The 23,687-nt window shown below is 35.5% G+C and overlaps 1 protein-coding gene and 1 non-coding gene across 7 annotated transcripts in view; both read left to right on the top strand.

Moving 5' to 3' along the window:
* The first annotated feature begins 1,278 nt into the window (after positions 1-1,278).
* FASTKD1 (FAST kinase domains 1) overlaps positions 1,279-23,687 on the top strand; it is a 36,400-nt gene continuing 13,991 nt past the window's right edge. The window contains exons 1-10 of one of the 6 annotated variants that reach the window (XM_070241176.1): positions 1,324-1,861; positions 2,545-2,614; positions 3,624-4,140; positions 6,706-6,774; positions 10,370-10,495; positions 13,193-13,591; positions 15,344-15,454; positions 16,417-16,548; positions 20,168-20,654; positions 21,748-21,862. In XM_070241176.1, coding sequence (XP_070097277.1) covers positions 3,806-4,140; positions 6,706-6,774; positions 10,370-10,495; positions 13,193-13,591; positions 15,344-15,454; positions 16,417-16,548; positions 20,168-20,654; positions 21,748-21,862 — 1,774 coding nt within the window. In that variant the 5' untranslated portion in view covers positions 1,324-1,861; positions 2,545-2,614; positions 3,624-3,805. Of the gene's footprint in view, positions 1,862-2,544; positions 2,615-3,623; positions 4,141-6,705; positions 6,775-10,369; positions 10,496-13,192; positions 13,592-15,343; positions 15,455-16,416; positions 16,549-20,167; positions 20,655-21,747; positions 21,863-23,687 lie in introns of all 6 variants that reach the window. The other 5 variants (XM_001494348.6, XM_070241179.1, XM_070241177.1 and 2 more) reach the window with 5 other exon arrangements.
* On the top strand, positions 18,841-18,943 carry LOC111768962 (small nucleolar RNA U13). The gene has a single exon (XR_002801641.1). It is a non-coding gene; the product is annotated as a small nucleolar RNA U13 (small nucleolar RNA).

Below are 23,687 nucleotides of genomic sequence, written 5' to 3'. Positions count from 1 at the left end.
ATGACCAAATGTCCACCTATCCTGGTAATCGGAGTGACTTCTGCTTCTTTACCAATTACAGCTTTAACCTCACTTCATTCCTTCTGCATCCTAGATAAGGTTTAAGATACCCAATGATGGAATTACCTCTGCTTCCTGACAGCATCCAATCTAGAGAAAAGTCCCTCTTCAACCTCCCCCAAATCACTTAACTCAAGGCTGAATGCTATAAATTCTTTCTAACACCTTCTTAATTTGACACTCCTCAGGGTGTGTTCTGCTTCATTCCTACCAGTTAGTAATCCCAATTTTGTTTAACTATAGATGTATTCCTGGTGGTCTTTGACTGAAGGGCATTGACACAAGTCATGCTCAGTTTTATCCCTACGCTTTTTCTCACATTTGTTCTGAAACTCCTTCTATTGTGTGCATTCAGATGAACCTCAATGTTCAAATTTATTATGAGTTGATCTAGTTCCAAACAACCTAAATCAGTGCTCCTCAAAGTTGCTTTCCGATAATTGGTTGCCTAAGGTGTTGAGGGTGGAAGATGGGGAGTGACTGCTGATGGTTACAGGATTTCTTTTTGGAGTTATAAAAAATATTCTAAAGTTGATTGTGGTGATGTTCCACAACTCTGAATTAAGAAAAGCCATTGAATTATACACTGTAAATGGGTGAATTGTATGGTGTGTAAATTATTTCTTAATAAAGCTGTTAAAAAAAAAAAGTGTTGTCGAGGGCCGGCCGGTGGCCGGGTGGTTAAGTTCCTGAGCTCTGCTCCTGCGGCCCAGGGTTTCGCCAGTTCGAATCTGGGCGCAGACAGGGCACCGCTCATCAAGCCATGCTGAGGCGGCATCCCGCATGCCACAACTAGGACCCACAACTAAGTACACAACTATGTACTGGGGGGCTTTGGGAGAAAAAAAGGAAAAATAAAATCTTAAAAAAAAAAAAAGTGTGGTCTAAGTGCTGTTACCTGCCCGCCATGGCGCAAGTGCAGAAATTGAAGGTAAGAGTTTAGATACTTTTATAGCCATTTGACAGGTATTTCCTATATGTTGAATATCGTAAGTAACAGAAACCTGCCTTTTTCGTGTTTACATTTTCAAATTTAATTTTTCTAAATATTCATTATTATTGTATTTTATAAAAGTATCTGTCTTCCATGGACTGGGAGAAAACCTCAGGTAGTTGAGAAACACTGACCTAAAGGACCTGTAACTTAGTTTAATACGTGCTGCTCCAGAGTATGCCTCACTGAAGAACTACAATGCCCAGAATTCCCTTCAAATGCGTATGCGACGTCTATTCCGCAGAGCTGGCCGCGACGTCTTCTGGACCATGTAGTGCGTGTCTTCCGCCGTGCATGCTGCGCTTGTCCCTCCTTTTTTCCTGCTTTGGGGCCGGACAGCACCAGAGGAAAGGTGATGTCTCTCGAGGAAAGGCTAAAAACTCTGGGATATGAGGGAGGGGTGAGCGATAATACCGAGCCAGGTGCGTCCCTTCTTGGGGACCAGGAATACCCTTGACTTCTGAGCCCTGGTAACCGGCCTTCCTAGGATCTTCCTGAAAAGTTGCCGGGCGTTGAGGGAAGAACCTGCCCGCAAGGCAGGGCCTCGTGCCGGCGGCAGGTTTTCTTTTTCCACCCAGCACATCTTCGGGCCCGGGATACAGGGTTCGGCTGACGAACAGAGGCTCCTTCCGGGCGTTGGATTGTCTGGAGAGCGGAAGACGAGGGAAGGGCTGAGCTCACTCCTAGCCGGGACCGGGAGACCACGTTCATTCCTTCAGCGCGACTGTGTCCCCGGCGCGGAGGATGCCTGACATTTGCAAAGGATGTCTCTGTTTACTGTGCATTACCGTGCACTGTTCACGGCTGGTACACGTTTTTCATTTAAAGTCTCAAGGCCCCTCTTTTGGTTGGACTTCCCCCAAGGTCACTTAGCTGGGGCAGAGTTGGGGACTTGACACTTTAGTATTCTAACCAGTGAACTGCTTCCACTTTCAACTGTGGATAGACAGAAGGATCTTGAAGATGCCTTTGCTTTGTGCGGGGTTTTTTGAGTATGCGTGTGATCCAGGTCTGCTTGGGTCAGAATGCTGTTTTCTTTGCCACATAGTAGCCAATACTGTCTCATCGCTTTTTCTTGTAAACAGACACCTTGGCATAGCCGTAGAGAGGAGTCTGAGATGTGCTTTCGGTGTTAATTTGTTGATGTCATGAGGCTGTGCAAGTTGAAAGAGTGGAAAGAACTGGATGGTTGTCCCAGCTTCACTAATACTAGAGTAGTGTTTTAACCTTTTTGAAATTAGTTTTTCTTATCTGTAAAGTGCAAATGATAATGTCTACCTGGCAGGTTAGTTGAGAGAATGTAACGAGATAATATATTTTAAAAGTGCTTTGTAGAATGTTGCAAAAGTGTTAGAGGATATGATTTTAGCCCCAGCTTTTCTAACCATTGTTTCTCAACTATAAATATAAAATAATATATTTTTAAAACAAATTATTCTTTTTTGTAATTATCTTTGGTTCTTATATTGCCTCATTATGTCTTAATACAGTATTTGATTTCTTCCTCTTTCCTGCTTGGAGCTTTAAATCATCTCGCTTATTGGTTAAAACCTATCTAAGGTCAGTAGTGGCTAAGTTATTTGAGTTCTTTTAGAGTACAAGGAGAAAGGAGCAAGAAATTATCTTGAAAACAAATATACCAGAGACTATCCTTCTGAAAAAGAAATGTTATTTTTATTACGGCTCTGAATTAATGGCTACTCTTTGTAGAAATTTTATTTTATTTTATTATTTTTTTTCTGAGGAAGATTAGCCCTGAGCTAATCTGCCAATCCTCCTCTTTTTGCTGAGGAGAACTGGCCCTGAGCTAACATCGCGTGTCCATCTTCCTCTACTTTATATGTGAGACACCTACCACAGCATGGCTTGCAACGTGGTGCTGTGTCCACACCTGGGATCCAAACCTGTGAACCCTGGGCTGATGAAGCGGAACATGCACACTTAACTGCTGTGCCACTGGGCTAGCCCCTGTAGAAATTTTAAACGCAATATATTTATTTATTGCAAACAGTTATACTCTTTTGTTTGAAAAGACGCTTCTGAGTTTGGGATATTTTTCCTTTCTGCTTTTGTGGTCAAATTTGAAAACTTTATGTAAATGTCAGATTTAACAAACTTTTTTTTTTAGTGAGGAAGATTGGCCCTGAGCTGACGTCTGTTGCCAATCTTCCTCTTTTTTTCTTTTCTTTTTTTTTTCCTCCCCGAAGCTCCAGTACATAGTTGTATATCTTAGTTGTAAGTCCTTCTAGTTCTTCTGTGTGGTATGCCTCCACAGCATGGCTTGAGGAGTGGTACGTAGGTTTGTGCCCAGGATCTGAACCAGCAATCCCTGGGCCGCTGAAGCGGAGCGGGCAAACTTAACCATTCGGCCACAGGGCTGGCCCCAACAAACATTTTTTAAGTGGAGTCAGAAAGAAACATTTAGTTTTAGATCAAATCCTGCTATCTGGTTCAAAACTAAGAACAAAGTCTTTAGTTAATGCAGAAAAAACTTACTTTAATTTGAATTTTTGAATTAATTTGATATTAATAATATAAGCATAACCATGTTAAACCAATTGTTTTACAGAAGCTGAATATTGGAATGGGATTTGGAGTCATCAGAATGGAAGCAAAGTACATGAAGGAAAAACAGTTTTTTTTATACCAGCATATTGCCCCTGACTGCTAGTTGCAAATGGTTTTCTTTACCTAAGAACATTTGTGATGTAAATGAAAAGATAGCTTTTTTCTAGACTCATTGTTACAAATATGCTTCGCCTAAGGGCTGTTTGTCCATTCTCCTGGAGAATGTTTCAATTTCGACCCTACAGTTGCGAACCATTAATTAGCCAAATGAATAAGTGTACAGATGAAGAGCAATTATTTGATCTTATTGAAAAAAATAAAGCCATCCTTTCAGAAAAGCAATTGGGATGTGGATTTAATATACTTTGGCAGTTTCAAAAGCAGAAGACCAGCTCATTGAAAAATGTTGAATGTATCAGAAACCATCCCCAATTTCTTACTCTTCTTAATTTAACTACAAGTAAAATGGAATTCTTGAAAGATTCTACCCTGGTAAATGTGTTGTACATCACACAAAAGTAAGTAATGTATGTTTAGGTTTTATAGAAATGATTGTAGTTTATTTTTATATTTTAATTTTCTAAAAATCTCTTTAAAATGAAAAACTGTGGGTTTTTTCCCTGTAAATAATAATTTTCTTGATCGTCTCATATCTTTAAGATGTTTAGAGGATATTCTTTGATTATGGTAATCATTTCACATTGTATATGAATATCAAGACATCATGGTGTACAACTTAAATATATACAGTTTTTATTTGTTAATCATAATAAAGCTGGGAAAAAATTTAAAAGGAAAGAAATTTTGCATTGTTTGCAAGGGAATCCAGCCTTCAGAAGAACTCGATTCCCTAAATAGAAGATTTGACAGGTATATAAAGGAAAAAAGCACATAAAAGTTACAATTAGTCTGTTTACTAGTCTAATTGTGGGAAAAACAGCAGTTTTCTCACGCAATTATCCAACCTGAGAGGGCTGTTTAAGTAGCTGTAGATGTCAGCATTGCACAAAGGTGGGAGACAGTTGTTTTTATTAGGGAGTCAGCATATTCAGGAATGGGGCTTAAGGCTTATTTTGGGGATGATGTTAGACCAAAAAAGAGTGGCTCCATTTGCAACAACATGGATGGACCTTGAGGGTATTATGCTAAGTGAAACAAGTCAAAGACAAATACTGGATGATTTCACTCATATGTGGAAGATAAACAAATACACACATGGATAAGGAAAACAGATTAGGGTTAATAGAGGGAAAGGGGATGGGGGAAGGTGAAAGGGGTGAAGGGGCACATATGTATGGTGATGGATAGACTGTTGGTGGTGAACACGATGCAGTCTACAGAAACTGATATATAATATACACCTGAAATTACACAATGTTATAAGCCAGTATGACCTCAGTAAAATAATTTTAAAAAATAATTATATAAAAGAGAGTGGCTCCCCCTTTTTGGTGGTCTTTCTCAGATTGCAGTTTTTTCTCTGGGGTGCATGAAGAGAATACGTAATGATGACAGGCAAGATAGGAGGTTTGCTTTCTCAGTGGTCGTGTTTGGAAAATGCTGAATTAGACAAAATTAAACAGATCCATATTGCAGAACTCTTCAGAGCCTTTTAATATGCCAATATATATTGTGAATCTCTAAGTGGGGGCATTTTCCAAACTTATTTGACAACAAGATATTGTGTTATCTGATATGTGTCAGGCACAGATGGAGAAAGGCTGCTTGGTAATGATTTGCTTAAAAACTGCATTTCTGTGTTGCCCTTCTAAATCGTATTTTAATAAGGAAAGGATTTCAAGAGTAGAATGTAATTTTGTTTTCAAGTTTTTTTTTTTTTTAAGATTTTATTTTTTCCTCTTTCTCCCCAAAGCCCCCCGGTACATAGTTGTATATTCTTCTTTGTGGGTCCTTCTGGTTGTGGTATGTGGGATGCTGCCTCAGCGTGGTTTGATCCCCAGTGCCATGTCCGCACCCAGGATTCAAACCAACGAAACAGTGGGCCGCCTGCAGCGGAGCGCGCAAACTTAACCACTCGGCCACGGGGCCAGCTCCTGTTTTCAAGTTTTTTAAACAGAATGTAGTTTGATGTTGCTTCATGATTCAACCTGAAAGTCTTTGACTTTTAGGAGATGAAACAGTATAGCCTGAATCTTATAAAGATGATGAAATCGGTTAAAAAGAGAGATTTTTATACATACAGTATGCAATATATGTGGCTTAATTATATATATAAATATCCATTGTTAGTGAAGGTATACCAGAACAGGAACTCTTCTTATATGCTGATGGTGGTACAGTATGTATTAAGAAATTTAAAAATATCCTTGGACCCAATAATTTTGCCAAGATTTATCCCAAGAGAGTAATCTGAGATACATGTAAAGATTCTTGTACATGGATACATGGATATTCATCCCAGCAATGTTTATAATATTGAAAAACTAAAATTTGAATAGTAGGTGAATGTTTAACTAAATGATACCATGTTCACTTAATAGAATAATATACAATCATTAAAAATCATGTTTTGAAGAATATATAATGACTTGGGCAAATGCCCACAATGTAATGTTAACTTACTGAAAAAGGCAGGATATAGAAATGTAAAAGAAATATGCATATTTCATATGTGTGTAGAAAAAATAACTGGAAAGAAATGCTCTAAATTAATGATGGTGGCTGTTTATGAGTAGCAGAGCTATAAATGATTTTTATTACCATATTAAAATTTTTTATTTTACAAACTTTCTCTTACGAAAATATTTTTATAATCAGAGCAAAGTAATACATGTTATGTGTATGTTTAACATGAAATATATCTTTAAACATTTTAATTGTTCAGTGGAGGGCATTGAATGAACAGATAAAAGGATGAGAGGGGTGTGAGATAGCATATGGGTGTTTATTAGATTGTACTGAGAAATCAATACTGAAATGGAAGTGGACCAGAAATGAGGACTGACTGTGTAATAGTATGTTAACTGAAGGTTCACTTTTGCATTATAATTCTTACTACAAATGTTTTCCACACACATACATTTTTTAATTATTAAAAATTATTTTCTCTTGTTTTTATTGAGGTTTGCAGTTGAGGCCCATGACCCGCTAGTTGAAGCACTAGTTACAGAAGCATGGAGAAGGATGGAAAGGCAAGTACTCTGGATCTTCATCTGAGATTGGGGTTGTCTTTTTCACGGTTAGCACAGTGAAATCTTATAGGGAAAGAATGGGGAGTGTGCTTTTTCCTTAAGAGAGAAAGAACAACATTTCAAATGTTCCTTCTTTAAGAGCAGGGAACGTAGTATGTTTTTCCACATATATAATTAATCAAAATATAAATAAGGTAGAGTCACAGCTATTCATGGACCAGAGTTTTTGAGTCTTCTTTTCTGGAAGACTTCTGCTTCAGAAAGAAAAGATTCTTGGAGGAAAAGGCTGTCAGTTAAAACCTAGAAGTTCAGGAGCCATAAAGAGAGGAAAAAGACGATACCAGTTTAGTAGAAAGGAAAGCTGTGTAACACTGTTTAGCAGCATCTGTAGGTACTTACCTTTCACTCCATCTATATGGAGAGGCAATGAACAGAGCTCATAGGTGACTTAGAAACTTTCAGGTCCACTGCTGTGAATAGTATCAATGCATATCTATTTCCTACACTATACACACCTATATTTTCAGCATGTTGTGATAATCCATAATCATCTAGGAAAATGTGAAATTTGTTGAGGGGATGGATTCTTCTTATGAGTATTGAGAAGTCTAGTCTGTGCTACAATATACTATTTATACTTATAACAATATGTGAGAAGCTCTTCTTTTAGAAAAGAGCTGAGATAATAACAGAGCTCATTTTGGCGAATCTCCAGCTATTTCTGAAAATGTTAAATTTTTTTTTTTTTTAAAGATTTTATTTTTTCCTTTTTCTCCCCAAAGCCCCCCGGTACATAGTTGTGTATTCTTTGTTGTGGGTCCTTCTAGTTGTGGCATGTGGGACGCTGCCTCAGCGTGGTTTGATGAGCGGTGTCATGAGGATTCGAACCAACGAAACACTGGGCCGCCTGCAACGGAGCGCACGAACTTAAACGCTCGGCCACGGGGCCAGCCCCTGGAAATGTTAAATTTTTAAACCTAGGGATTCTGGATAGCCAGGGTCCATTCTTAGTGGAATAAAGCAAATGGTAGTGAGGAAAGGGAAAATCAAGGTGGGAAAGAAACAGGGGTATTTAAAAAACCGTAGAACAACTCTCCCTCTAAACCAAATAGCTTTTTTTAAAAGATTGGCACCTGAGCTAACATCTGTTGCCAATCTTTTTTTGTCCTTCTTCTTCTTTCCCCCAAGCCCCCCAGTACATAGTTGTATATTCTAGTTCTAGGTCCTTCTGGCTGTGTAATGTGGGACGCCGCTTCAGCATGGCTTGACAAGCGATGCCATGTCTTCTCTCAGGATCCAAACTGGCAAAACCCTGGGCCACTGAAGCGGAGTGCACGAACTTAACCACTCGGCCACGGTGCGGGTCCCCTCTAAATCACATAGTGACCTAGCGCAGAAAGGAAAGGATTGACTAACATAAAGAAGAAACAACAGGCTATTTATTTGTAGATAGAGAGAAGCAGGCATTCCCATGTTAAGCTTTCTTAGCATATTGCTTCTTAAACATAAACCATAATAAATTCCTAGAATTGTAGTCATATATGGGTGAGCTCTGTAGACCTTTGTTATGTGTGCTGGATTAAATTAAACTGGGAACCCAACAGTTCTCTGGGCTTGGAAATTCTACATTCATTTACTAAATTGTAATTTTAGTTCATCTCATTATCTAAACCCATTTGTCTTTTCATCCTTTCTGTTTTTGCACTCTCTCTACCTTTTGGATCTCTACCTGATCCAAACTACTGGATCTTTGGGGTTAAATTTGGTCATTGTTGATAATAGCTGAAAACTTTTTATTTTTCTTCAAAGCAGCATTAAGTATTATGTGCATTGAATGGCTTGAACAAATTAGTTGTAAAATACATGCTTTTTTAAAATTTTGGCTTTACTGTATACTAGTTAAGCTACTAAATTACAAATGTACAGTTGTACTTCCCAGTGAATCAGACATTTCATTTTAATTTTTCTTCATTTCAAAATAGCTCAGAAGATAATGACTTTGTTCTGTGTGATGGTTTTTATTTGTAGCAGTACTTTTATTTTTTTATAATACCAAATTATAAAAAATTTTAAAAACCTAATTTGTATTCCATATGTAGTATTTCTAATAAAGTCATGGAATAAGCATTAATTTCTGATTTTTTTTATAGTTGTGGCCTCTGATGTTAATTTTTTGTTCAATAGCTGTTAATCAATGATTTTGCTAAAATATCTATGAATTTATGTCATATAATATGTAATGATTCAAATAGGATAGATTATTATGGATTAGCACTATACCATGGATCTTGGCAAGGATAATTAACATATATTTGAAATTCAAATAGAGTATTTTAGAAAAGTAGAGAGATTAGTATAATGAATTCTCGTGTACCCATCATCCAGCTTCAACAATTACCATTATATAGCAGTCTTGTTTTATCTAAATCACCTCCATTCCCTTCTTCTACCGCTCAATATGTTTTAATTTGTTATATAATCTCATCTGTAAATATCTCAGTATGTATTTCTGAGAGATATCCACTCTTTTAAAAATATATAATCACAATGCCATTATTATACCTATGAAAGTGAAAAGTAATTCTTTAATATCACCTAATACCCAGTCTGTGTTCAAATTTCCTTGATTACTCTCTAAATGTCTTTTTATAGGCAGTTTGTCAGTATCCAAACAATGTTTATGTTACATTGGTAGCTATGTCTCAAGGTTCTCTCTCTCTTTTTGTAAGTAAACATTTGATTGAAGAAAAGGATACAAAATTACACTAATCATAGGTGTACAGCTTGATGGATTTTCACATGCTGATCACCTCTGCGTATTAGCGCCAAGATCAAGAAGCAGAGCATCATTGATTCCCAGAAGTTCCCTTCATGCTCTCTTCCAGTCACAGCCCCTCACCCTGAGAGTAACCACTATCTTGACTTCTCATCTATTAGTTTTGTTTTCATAGAAATGGAATCCTGTAGTATATACTCTTATGTCTAGTTTAGTTTGTTGAATATGTTTTGAAGTTTGATCTACGATGATTACTGGGTGGTAATCTGTGAATATGTGCGAGTTACCCATTGTAGTCTTGATGGACATGTAGATTGTTTGCAGTTTTTTGCTTTTATATATTTTGCTGCTGTGAACTTCCTTATGCTTGTCTTTTAATGAATTCAAAGCCTTTTAAAATCTATGACAATTCTCCTTCCCTCTCTTTTTTCTTGCCGTTTACTTATTGAAGAAATTGGTCATTTTTCCTATAGAATTCTAAAGTTTTTTCACGGCTTGATTGTAGTAGTGGTTATTTTATTTGTATATTTTATTAATGTATAACCTTGAATTGAAATTGTTCTGTCACCTCAAAAAATAAGTAAATGATTCAGATAATTTTGAGTGGTTTTTCATTTTTAAAAATCTTCCAATAGTATCTGACTTTTTCACTGTTAGCATGAGTTACTTTTATGATAATAAATATCAATATTTTAGAAAAATTCCTTTTATGTTAGTGATATTTTAGTATTTTTGATTGCTTTTTATTTTATAACTGTGTATTACCCATTTCAAGTGAAATAAATACTAATGATCTCCTTTGTATATTTCCTTTAACAGGTTTGATATCGATGTACTGTCAAAATTTTCGTCTTGCCTAGCAGATCAACACTTATATTTTAGTCCATTAATGGGAAAAATAGCTGATATTGTAAATAGGAACTTGGAAGCCATACAGGACTTAAGGTAAATTTATCTAGGGGCCTTGCGTTGTGGTGGGAAGATTCTGGGCTTTGGATGCACATCACTTCCCAGCTATGTGACTTTAAACTTTTGGAAGTTCACTATCCTCATCTATAAAATAGGGATAGTAGTAGCTATTTTGCAATGTTACTGTGGAAATTAGAGGTAAAGTATATGGTGTCTAACACAGAATTGTTGAGACCCGTGAAAGGTTTGAGATTTTACCTTACTTGCAAGCTAACAAGTTTGCCTGCCACCCTTATGACCTCATTTAACCTTAATTACTTCCCTGAAGGCCCTGTCTCCACATGTAGTCACGCTGGGGACTAGGGCTTTAACATATGAGTTTTGAGGGGCCAGCCCCATGGCTGAGTGGTTAAGTTTGTGCATTCTGCTTTGGTGGCCTGGGGTTCATGGGTTCAGATCCTGGGCGTGGACCTACACACTGCTCATCAAGCCATGCTGTGGCAGCATCCCACGTAGAAGAACTAGAATGACTTAAAACTAGGATATACAACTATGTACTGGAGCTTTGGGGAGGAGGAAAAAAAAAAGAGGAAGATTGGTAACGGATGTTAGCTCAGGACCAATCTTCAAAAAAAAAAAGTATGAATTTTGAGGGAACACAATTCACTTTATAACATATACCGGTGTTCATAGCAGCAGTAGTCACAATAGCCCAAAGGTGGAAACAACCTAAATGTCCATCGACAGATGAATGGATGGTCAAAATGTGGTGTGTACCTACAATGGAATATTATTCAACCTTAAAAAGGAAAGCTTTTGACACATGCTGCAGCATAGATGAACCTTGAAGACAGTATACTAAGTGGGAAGCCAGACACAAAAGGACAAATACTGTATGATTACACTTATATGAGGTACCTAGAGCAGTCAAATTCATAGAAACCGAAAGTAGAATGGTCGTTGCTAGGGGCTGGGAGGAGGGGAGAATGGGGAGTTATTGTTTAATGGGTAAGGAGTTTTAGTTTGAGAAGATGAAAAAGTTCTGCAGATGGTTGCACAACAATGTGAATGTACTTAATACCACTGAACTGTACACTTAAAAATGTTTAGAATAGCAAATTTTACATTGTGTATATTTTTTCACACATACATGAAAGTAGCTTGTAAAAGGAGAGACAATAAAAATCACTCAAGTAAATTTTTTTAACTTTTAAAAGTTCTTATAGACCCCTTTGAGAATCTAATGAAATCTTTGAACATTTCCCCACTCTGCACTGCAGTTACAAATATATACATATGTGTGTGTATATTAATATAATTTTTTTTTTTTGCTGAGGAAGATTCGACCTGAGCTAACATCTGTTGCCCATCTTCTTCTTTTGCCTGAGAAAGATTCCCCCTGAGCTAACACCCATGCCAGTCTTCCTCCATTCTGTATGTGGGTCACTGCCACAGCACAGCCACTGATGAATGGTGCACATCCATGCCCAGGAACCAAACCTGGGTCCCCAAAGCAGAGCACCCTGAGGTTAACCGCTTGGCAACAGGGCCGGCCCATGTACAATTTTTAAAAATCATTTCGGGGGTTTATGGTTAAACTAAGTAGCAATGTTAGATTACTAATTAATGTTAATTAATATTAACACTAAACATTTTGATTAGAGAAGCCAAAGTCTTGTATAGCTGGGTTTTTTAAAAAATATTTTTTAAGGGGCCAGCCCTGCGGCTGAGTGTTTTAAGTTAGTGCGCTCTGCTTTGGTGGCCTAGGGTTTTTGCCAGTTCGGATCCTGGGCGCAGACCTAGCATCGCTCATCAGGCCATGCTGAGGTGGCGTCCCATGGAGCACAACTAGAAGGACCCACAACCAAAATATGCAACTATGTACTAGGGGACTTTGGGGAGAAGAAGGAAAAATAAAAAATAAAATCTTTAAAACATATATATATGTTTTTTGAAAAGACTAAAGAAATTTGGGAACAAAAGAATGCAAACAGTCCCACTATCCTAATGGTTGAGATAGTTTTATATTTTTATTTTTATTTTGTAGATTGTTTGCATTCTTTATTCATTATAGATGCATTCTTGTGTTTGTGGTTTTCTAAATTTTATATAAGAACTGTCTTTTGAAAGCAAGACCCTCACCTTTGTAATGTTAATGTCCTCCACAGTGCCTATAAAAGTGATTTTTCTTCCTTAAAAGTGTTTATTGAGTGAAGAAATATTAAATGCTACCTCATGTTTATTATCATCTTACTGTCATATATTAATATCAATCTAGCACAAAGCATTAAAATATATGAAATTATTCACTAGTGGGAAATATTTTGCTAAGATTTTTATTCGTAAATTATAGATATACAGAGAAAGGAGTAACAAAGTGAAGTCTACTTCCAAAAATATAAAATGAGGCTTCTAATGTTGCATTAATGGGCTGTTGGTCCAAATTGATTTCTGAGTAAACATCACTAAAATATTTTCCTCCAAAGCAGTTATCTATAAAATGAGATATTATAAACACTCAATAAAAGGTATTATTTCAAAGCTTTTTTTGTCTAAAGGAGATCAATTACTAGGAGATCTGAGTTCAAGTCCCGCTAGTGTTAACAAGAAAAATTTAGTGCTATAAAACCTATAATATTTTTACCAGTTCCTTTCCATATCTAACCCTTTAGTGTTAGAATTGTTCATTATTCTTAAATAATGTAAAAATGTTTGCATCTTTTCTCTTTTCAGGTCCTTGTCTGTTTTGATGGTCAGCATATCTTCTTTAATATCACAGCGTTTTCAAGAACAATTAGTGAACAAAACAGAACTTCTTTTTGACAGCATAGATTCTTCCCAGGTCATCATTGCAAGAAGAATAGTGCAATTTCTTCGAAATATTAAATATAGTTATTACCCACTATTAGAAAGGTGCAATAAAGTGTTTTTAAGCAATGCGAACCACCTTGATTTGGAGTCCATCAGTAAAATACTTACGCTATACCACTCTCTACAGTTTCATAGTTTTGAATTTATTATAATGGCTAAAAAGAGGCTAACTGAAATGATTCCTCTGTTTAGCCAGCCTGCTAGCTTTGTAAAATTGTTTGTAGCTTTGGGACCCTTGGCAGGACCTGAAGAAAAGAAACAGTAAGTTTAGCTAAAAACGCTTTACTTTTCTTGTTGAGCATATATGGTACGTTCAAGCTTAGATCTCCTTGCAGTTCTGGAAGGCACAAAAATCACCCCATTCACCCATGGAAGAGGAAGTAATCTCCTGGTCTGCTCCTTGACTTTTTCTATGACTATTCTAATTTACATCTCAAACTCTTACTCTACTGCTGTGTTCCTAAAGGGGCCAGTAATCCCCTGGTGGTGACCAGCACAGCAGTGGATGAAGGAGAACACCACTGGAGTGCTGTTATTCTCCCTTCCTAGGCCATGTGACTGGTTTTACACAGGGTGAAGATCCCCGACCCGGGAATGGGGTGTGGAATATTCAGAATTATAGTAGTCCTAACAGTGGACCATTTTATGCCCTGTTGTCTTCATATTCATCATCAAAAGCGTTTATTATGCACATTGGTATGTGTTCTCAGTATATATATTCCCAATGGTATATATCAGGTTTGAGTGAATTTGATTTGTCTCCTATCTTTTAAGAATTTCTAGTTTTGCCAGTATTGAGGTGGACAGAAATATCTGGGACATTGAAGATGAGCAAATATTAAATTAATACATGATTCCTAAGTATGAGGAAACAGATAAGTAGGATTAGTAGGTTCAGTTAAGCAAGCGTTCCTGGAGTTGCATAGTAGAGGTATCTCTGACATTACTCTATTGATAAAAACTTCATGGAGAGTTTTATTTTTGAGTCCTTTGAATTATATGAAGAAATTTAAGGGTACATTTTAAGAGACTGTATCAAGGTGGGAACCAGATGATTATTAAGAAAACTTTTATTGGAATCTTTCTCTTTTTTTTGTCACTAAGTACTGTTAAAATCTCGTATGCTAAAGCAGTACAAAAGTTGGATTTAACTGGATATCTGCCTTCAGGAAATTTATATTCCAATTGGGAAGATAGAAATATATAAATGAAATATGTAGATACCGTGACATTGCAGTATAGTTTAGGAATAAGTAGTCAAATTACTGATGTAGGTAGTGAATTCTGTGCGCAGACCAGAAAGTGAGAGAAAAATTTGGAAGTAAGAGGTTGGGAAAAAGAGAAGCTGGGTTTGAAATGTTTGATAAGGCTGGTGAAAAAGATGGTGTGGAACTGTCTAGTATGAATAGAAAATTAGTTTATGCTGCTATCTCCAGATTTCATGTTATGGTCTTGCCTTCTAAATTATTCTAAAAGACACACGTATTTAGATACTTTTATTGCTGCACTACTTTGGATGGTTTCAAAATGTAGATTTTCAGTTTATAGTGTTAGAGCAAGTACTTGGTATATAAAATTTCTGTTAATATGAAGGTATATTGACTTCCTGATCAGATCTTACTCAATTTTTAAAAATTGGGATATTGTTAGAATGTCAGTTATTAGTTCTTTAGCTCTCTAGTACTGAATAATTTTACTGAGTCATTGTATTTTATAACCATTGTAACCTTATCTTATTTGGAAATGAATTAAAAAACCTTTTGTCTATATTTTTTGAGACAGTTTAAGATTAGATTATACTAATATCTTAATTGCTTTGAAGAAGACAATGTATTTTTCTTAATTCAGTATTTTATACCTAATTATGTGGGGAGGAAATTGGAATTATATATTGAATTCAGTTTTTGTTTATATTATTTATTTTCTATTTGCTACCTAAGAACTATTCTTAAAAATATTTTTATAAGCTAATCATCAGTTTTTTGACGTAAGATTATTTTTCTTTGCTTTTAGACTTAAGTCAACTATATTATTGATGTCAGAGGAGCTGACCAGCCAGCAAGCCCTGGCAGTGATGGGAGCAATGGAGGAGATGGAAAGCCGAAATTCACATCTGATTAAAAGGTAGTTTTCCTGAAACTTATGGTTGTCTAGTTGTCATTCATAAGTAGTTATGTTTTTGAGGAAAAATTGTTTTTTTCTATAATCTAGCTGTTGGTTTTGAAGAAATAAAGAATTAACACTTAAGGTATTATTTTCTAAATAGTTTGCTTTTCAAATAGAAATTTAAAAATTGTTTACAGCAGTTTTCATTTGCTGCTGCTCTTGTTCTCGAGCAGAGCATCATAGTCTAGGAAAGTGGAGAGTGTAGAGCAGGACCCTGTTTTTCAAAAAGCAGATTTTCTGCAGAACAGTTAACATCTATGTGAATTTGAATTGTTTCACACCACAGTTGTTACCTTGAAGTCATACTACCATGGATTGGCTTTTTTGTTAACTGGAGATTTAAGAAGCAAAAAATACATGGTTCAGATTATTACATACTTTATTTTTCATTATCTGTTATATATATCTATTATATATATTTTTAGTATTCCTTCTGCCCTAATTCTTCCAACTTCTGCCTCTTAGTATTTCCCATTGCTTTTAAGCATCTCCAGTGGAAGGCCAGTGGATTTAAGGAAGGAAATTAAATCAACAATTTAATCAAAAAACTAACAATTAGTTTTGCTAATTGTTAGTAATTCTTGGGAAAGATTTTTTGAGGGGGAGGATATGGAATTTGATGGCTGTTCTGTGAGATTTTTCTATTTAGAAAGTAAAACTATATGCTTCTCTCTCCTCTTACTATTGATAATTAAATATTATTTCATTCACACTTCATTGATAGCTCTTGCCTCATTCTATTTTAATTGTTTACATTTCTATCACCATCTTGAGACAGTTCTTCAAGAAAAGAAAACCTTTTCTCATTCATCGCTGTTTCTGCAGCACAGAGCGTGTCTGGCATGAAAGAGCTCCTGAGTAAATGTTTAATAAATAATTGAATGAACTGGTTATAATATATGTTTTGTCATTCTTTTTAGAATTGCTTCAATTCTCCATAAAAATTTGGATAACTATAAACCAGTAGAGTTACTGAAGATAACTCAAGCATTGATTTTTCTACATTTTCGAAGTAAAGAGCTTTTTGTGAAACTCCAAGAATTACTGCTTAGGTAAGATTAAAATAGAAGTTCGGTTTAGTCTTTCATTTTATAATCTAGCCTCAATATTTGTTTTGTTTAATTATGTATAGAGTTGTTGAAACTTTTGGAGGCAGAATTGGGTAGCTTCTTATTGAAAATATCAAGAGGGTTATCCCTCCCCATACCCATTCTGCCAATGCTTATACTTGGTATATTTTGAAATGGAAATGAGGCAGTGGGGTGGTGAGTTCCCTAGGGCATGAGTAACAGTAAAAGCCAAGCCATTCTCCTTTTCTACAGGAATAGAATAACCAGGAAGTGATTGGAGCTGCTGAAGCAGGCAAAACTCCATTTGGGAGTGCTCATATTAAGGGATCTTCAGTCTACTTACTTGCCTGTTTTAAGGCATATTAAATTTTTTAATTTGTAATTTTTAAAATAAAATATATGACGATAAGAGTGAAAAAGTCTTTTCATATAAAATTTCCCCTTTATATGTTAAAATTCTCTGCTTTTCTGTGGATATACCATTCATATTTCAGCTAAGAAGTTATTCAGTTTCCCATTGATTTTCATTACCCTAACATGGAGTTTTCCATTAGAAATTTTTATTTTAAAGGTCAGAATAATGACTTGATGAAATTAAAGCCAGATTAATTTTTTTACCCTCCATTTTTTCATGCTAGTTTGATTTCTTATTTTGATTTCTGAAAGACCAGGCATGGGGCTCTATGCTGTAATCAAAAGATTGGCACATAGTTAAAAATGACTTTTATTATAATAAAGTGATATACTGTTATAATTAAGGAAGGATGTGAAGAGAAGAATAAGAGGTGGCACTTTATCAGATGACGATTTAGCATGTGAGGTATGGTATAAGAAAGTTCACCCTTTTCTTGACAAAAGAACTTCCTTCTTATCAAGGTGCTTATATGTAGGATTATTGTTTCTTTACCCTTTCCATATTTAGTGTAGACTTTCACATAGCCTCTGAATTAAAAATTTTATATTCTAAATTAGATATTATAAACCGACCCAGTGTAATGATTTATTTGGTCTGCACAGTGTTTTTTAAAAAATTAAGCTGTGCAATACTGTTTACCTATAGTTATGCTAATGGAAAAATAAAACCCAAGTGAGAGCATCAAAGGGGATTTCACTTCACCTGTAATGTTTTACTTCCTTTATAGAAAGACTTGAAGCAAACGTGACAATGTTGAAGTTTAGTAATTCTGAGTAGCAACAGCCCTTACATGTCTCTGTGGCTTAAAATTTTATCAAAATTAGTTGAGAAATGTTATATAAAATCATAGGTGCTTATGCTTCAGAGTACTCACTTTCCCCTGCTTTAGTGCAGATTGTGTGAAGGAACAGGATCTAGTTAAACTAGTTCACATAAGTGTTGATATAAATAGCTACTGAAACCATTTGGGAAACCCAGCAAGTTCATGTACTGGATTAATATGGTTTGGTTTTTTTTTAACATATTGAAATATAATCTGTGTAAAGTATATACATCCCCTCCTCATTACCCTGTTCCCCTCTCCGTCCCCCGCCTAGGTTAATTACTATTCCTATTTCTGACTGCGTGGATTAGTGTTGGCTGTTTTGTGTCTGGCTTCTTTTGTTCAATATTATGTTTATGAGATTTACCCATGTTTTTGCTGTATAGTATTCTTTTGTAAGAATACAACAAAGTTTTTTTTATCCATTCTACTATTGAGGGATATTTGATTTATTTCCAATTTTTGGCTATTATGAATATCCTTGTGCATATCTTTTAGGGAAAATATGTATGCATTCCTGTGGGTATTTACCAAGGAGTATGATTGTTGGTTCATAGGTTATACATATATTCATCTTCAGTAGATCCACAAAACAGTTTTCTAAAGTGGCTGTACCAGTTTATATTCCCACGAGCAGAATGTGAACAATCCTGTTGTCCACGTCCTTGCCAACACTTGGTATTTTTTTATTTTCTAATTTTAGCCATGATAGTGGTATTGTAAATAAACACACATGCATATGTAAGTTTTGGAATTTTAGGAAGCGTCAGATGGGAAAACATCAAGTGGAGACTGGAGAAATTGTGTGGTTGGGGGTTTATTTTTAGACAAGTATCACAAGATTGGCAAATTTTGAGAGTTCTATCCCTTGGGTCAGTTCTGCAAACAGATACAGCTTTGAGGGGCTTTCTTTTCTTTGTATAAAATAGTGTATTAATTTTTTGTTTTTATCAGAATAAAATATTCATTTAGTACTTATTGAGTACCTGCTTTGTGTCAGACAATGGGCCAAATGTTATATAAAAACAATTTTGAGATCCTTCTGTGGTGCATAAGCATGATGATTGGGTGTTCACACTATTGTGTGAGCTGTGCCTCCCTCAGACCTGTTATGACGTTGGCACATTACTGATCTGACATGGAAAAAAAAATCATTTTGAAAACAGAAAAAAGTATAAAGAAGAAAATAAACCCATTCATCTACTGTCAACAATTTGGTTTATTTCCTTTTGGTACATACTTACGTATGTATATATGTAGATATATATGTATATTTTTATTTCATAATTGAGAATCATGAACAAGCAGTTTTGGTTTTCTTTTTCCCCACTTACCTGTATCAGCATTTTCCCACATCATTTAGAACTATTTGTAAATGTTTTTAATGACTGGATATCACCCATCATATGACTGTACCGTAATTCACTTAATTATTTCCCATCATTGGGTATTTAGATTTTTTTTCAGATTTTAGCCACATTAAAATTCTAATGAATAACTAACACAAATCTTTGCAGGCACTTTAGATTATTTTCTTGGGCTAGTTTTCTAGACAGGGATTGATCATATCAAATGATATAATTACTTGTGAAGTTCTTGAGCCATACTGCTAAATTACTTTCCACAAAGGTTACACCAACTTTTTAGGTTTACTATTAATGAGTGAGAATGCCTGTATCAATGCACCCTTGCTAATGTCGAATATTATGATTATTTTAGTATGCTAATTTAATATTTTAGAAAGTAACTCAATTTTGTTTTAGTTTTCATTTGATTATCTCTTCCAGTGCTTGTAAACCTGAAGCTTCTTTCAAAGCTCCCAGTTTTTTATTTGTATTTTCACAATTGCTGCCCTGGTGGTGTGACTCTTACCACAGAGGTTTGGGAAAGGAGGAGTAGAGAATGGAGTCAATTGTATGTGCTGTGTTTTTTGGGTTTTTTTAAAGGTTAGACTTTTTAAATAGCAGAAGTAAGAAGGGAACCAATATTATTGAGTGATCACTGTCTGCCGGGGCCTGTACTGGGTCAAAGCAGCTCCTGACAGGTCGTATCAGAAATTTAGTTCAAATTCTGTCTCCAGCAACAGCACTGCAAACATTGTTCTGACACTGACCTTTTGTTTGCCAGGGACTATACTTTTATTTTTGCATAAAAAAATTTAGGATGTGCTTAAGGCTTCCCTTAGTAACTCTTTATGGACCTGTCATCTTTGAATTTATCTAACCCTTCTTAAATAACATATATTTTAAGCCTATCACACCTGTTAAGTGTAATAATAATTATATATTCATATTTTAATACATCTATTTTGGGTTTTGTTGCTGATTTATTAATTTTGTTCTTTTTTCCCTCTTTCTTTATAGTTATTTGAAAATTAGTGTCATACCTAGTGAGATTTGCATCCTGGTTTGTGCCATTTCGATGCTTCCTTCTCCTCACCTAGATGAAGCAGGGATATCTCGAATCGAAGCAGTTTTGCCGCAGTGTGACCTAAGTGACCTGAACAGTTTTGCCACATCTGTTTTAAGATGGATTGAGTATGATCACATGTATCTGGATAGTAATACTGGGAAACAGCTGAAATTGCTTCAAAAATTAGATCACTATGCTCATCAGAGACTGCAAAATTGCAGCGATTTGAATCTGTTATGGGAAGAGCTTAGATCTTTAAAAGGAGACTGGTTTGCGGATTCACTCCTTGAAGAAACAGTTGCTACTTTACAGCGTTTGATGGATGAAATTAATTACATAAATGTGGCAAGGATTGCATCTTTTATTTCTAGAACTAACTACCTCAGTACTTTGCTACTTGATAGGATAGCCTCAGTGGTCATTCAGCAGATTGAAAAGGTGAAATGAAAATGTCACCCATTAGTTTTATATAGTTGTCAACATCTAGAAGCATCAGTGTTTATCATAAGTCCTTTGAGAACTTGATTGGGATATGAAGTTTAAAAACGAAACTCTAGTTTCTGATTCAGCAATTTGTTCTTCCTCCCCTTAAAGCCTCTCCCTCCAGCGGTGCGGATTTGGGGAGATAAGCAGTCATCCTTTGGTTCATTACAATATTGTTAAGATCAGTAGTCAAAATTCATTGACTAGAAGGAAATACTTAATACTAAACAATACTAGTTGTATTAGGATAGTAGAGTGTGAATGATTTTTGTTTTTCTTTTTTCTTGTTTTCTATAATCCTGTGATAGTACTTTTACTATTTAAAAACAACTATATTCAAAAGTGTGAGGTAAGTGTGAAAACTGAGAAAATTATGAGTATTTTAGTATTTTTAAATTATTAGTGTGTATTTTTATGTATTTATTTCTGGAACTTGTAAAATGCTGCTTTTGCATTATGTGAGAAGATGCTCACTTACAAAATCTATTATATGTGTCAGGATAAGGCTTTTAGTTAGAAGACAATATTTCTCACAAATGAAAATAAACGTCTGTCTTCTTTGCTTAGCATAGTGCCCGACAGTTAAGTTTTAGGTGAATGAATGAATAATAAAATAAGAAAATGAATGAATGAAAGAAAAATGAATTCTAATCCTTGTAAACAAAGAAACTTCCTTGATTTTATTGTATCATGAATCTATAAAATGCACTGATATCTTGGAAATCAGTGATACTAATTCCTAGTGATTTTAGTGACTAATGAATTCTGGAACAGAATTTTATGCCTAAAAAAATAAATTTGGAGATTTTATGATTTATTTTTTCTGCATTAACACTTCGAGTTACTAGAAATTAGTGGTGGGATTAGATAGATTATAGCAGGGTGGAAAACTTAATAAACAGAGTGATAGATTTATCATTTAACTATGTGCATGTTTGTTTGTCTATAGGCGTATTAGATAAAGACTTCTACCTAAAATAATAATTAGGTTAAGTTGTGTTTTGTTTTACTGCTGTTTAAACAGTAACATTTTTGTTCTGGTATACAGATCCATCCTTTTGCAGTTCTTGCTGTTATTCTTCCATTCAGCATCTTGAACTATGATCCGCCTCAAAGAGATGAATTTTTCGGAACTTGCATTCAACACCTTAATTCTTACTTAGGTAGGTATATTGTTTGGTATTATGTCGAATGAGTTGGTTGGAGGATACCGTTGCTGCTACTCTGAGCGATATCCCTCATTTAAAGGGTAACCACGATAGCCATGAGTTCTATACCTTAAAAAACCGTTTTCGATACATTTTTGAAACTTTTTTCTGACAAAAAATGTCAAACTTGCAGAAAAAATTGAAAGAATCCAACAGGTAGCACCTATATACTCACTGGATAGATTCAGTAATTGTTGCCATTTTATCATATTTGCTTTACTCTTTGTCTCTTTTGCTCTCTTATTTTTCTCTAAGCCATTTCACAGTAAGTTGCAGGCATTGTGATCCTTGACCCGTAATTGCTTAGGCAGACGCCTCCTAAGAGTTACGACCTTCTCCTGTACCACCGCAATACTATTATCACACCTAAGAAAATTCATAGCCCCCGAATATCTAACACACCATCCATGTTTACATCTCCCTCGTTATTCCCACAGTGCCTTTCAGAGTGGTTATTTTGGACTCAGGATCCAATCAAGGTTCACTCACTGCATTAGGTTGTTACTTCTTACAAGTTAGTTTCTTGTAGTCTAGAATAGTCTCTGTTTTTTGTTTTTTTTGCTTGGCATTGACTTAGGGGAACGATTTTTGTTTTTTTCTAACTTTTTGTTATCTAAGTTATCAAATACACAGGAAAATTGAAAGAACAATATAACAAACATCTGTGTAGTGGATACTCAAAGTCTAGCTTTGGAGTCATGATTAATGTTTGTCAGTTTGCTGTGTGTGTATGTATGATGAACCGTTTGAAGTGTCAGCCCTAAATACTTCAGGTTATAAGGACATTCTCCTAGATTAGCACAATACCAGTATCACACTTAAGAAAATGAACAGTGCCATCTACTGCCTACTCAGTCCATAATCAGATTTGTCAATTGTCACCAAAGTGTCTTATAATTTTTTTTAGGCAACCAATGTTGATTTATTATGTCCCTTTCTCCCTATCTTCTTTTTCTTGATATCTATTTTTTATACAAGAAATTGGCCATTTATTGTTAATTGTGCAACATTCTAGATTTGTCTGAGTGCTTTCTTTTAACTTTCTTCTCCATCTCCTGTATTTCTAGTACGTTAGAAGTTAGGTATAGGGGCTGGCTCCGTGGCTGAGTGGTCAAGTTCGTGTGCTCCGCTTCAGTGACCCGAGGGTTTTCCCGGTTTGGATCCTGGGCGCGGACATGGCACCGCTCATTAGGCTATGTTGAGGCGGCGTCCCACATACCACAACTAGAAGGACCCACAACTAAAATACACAACTATGTACTGGGGGGATTTGGGGAGAAGAAGCAGGAAAAAAAAAGTTAGGTATAGACGCTTGATTAGATTCAGATAAAATATTTTCAGCAAAAATGCCTTGTATGCGGTGCAGTGTACTTCAAATTTGTGTCACATCTGGAGACATATAGCATCTGATTGCTTCTGTCAATTTTAATAGTTTGAGTTTTTCTAAAATAGAAAACAAATATTTCTTAAGGGCCTTAGTAGATATTTCTTGTCAGAAAGATTGCTGCTCTGGTGCTGATTATTATGTGTCTCCTAAAAAAGTCTTTAAATAGTGTTTCAGTCCTGGAAAAAAGTACGACAGAAATAATCCTTCTTACTGTTGGCCTTAGCAGAAGCAGTATGTGAGGGTAGCAGAGGTAGGAAAGTACTTTTTTTGCTTTTCATTGTTTATTTTGGGTCCTGAATTGTGTTTGGGACTGTTTGGCCTTCAAGGAGTAGGGATTTATGGGGTCTCTCTTCTCAGACTCACACCTCTTACTTGTCAATGTGATGTGGAAGT

The sequence above is a fragment of the Equus caballus genome, chromosome 18 (genome assembly GCF_041296265.1).
Source record: "Equus caballus isolate H_3958 breed thoroughbred chromosome 18, TB-T2T, whole genome shotgun sequence".
NCBI lineage: Eukaryota > Metazoa > Chordata > Mammalia > Perissodactyla > Equidae > Equus > Equus caballus.
The sequence above is the reverse complement of the archived record's forward strand: the minus strand, read 5'-3'. Positions and strand labels throughout refer to the sequence as shown.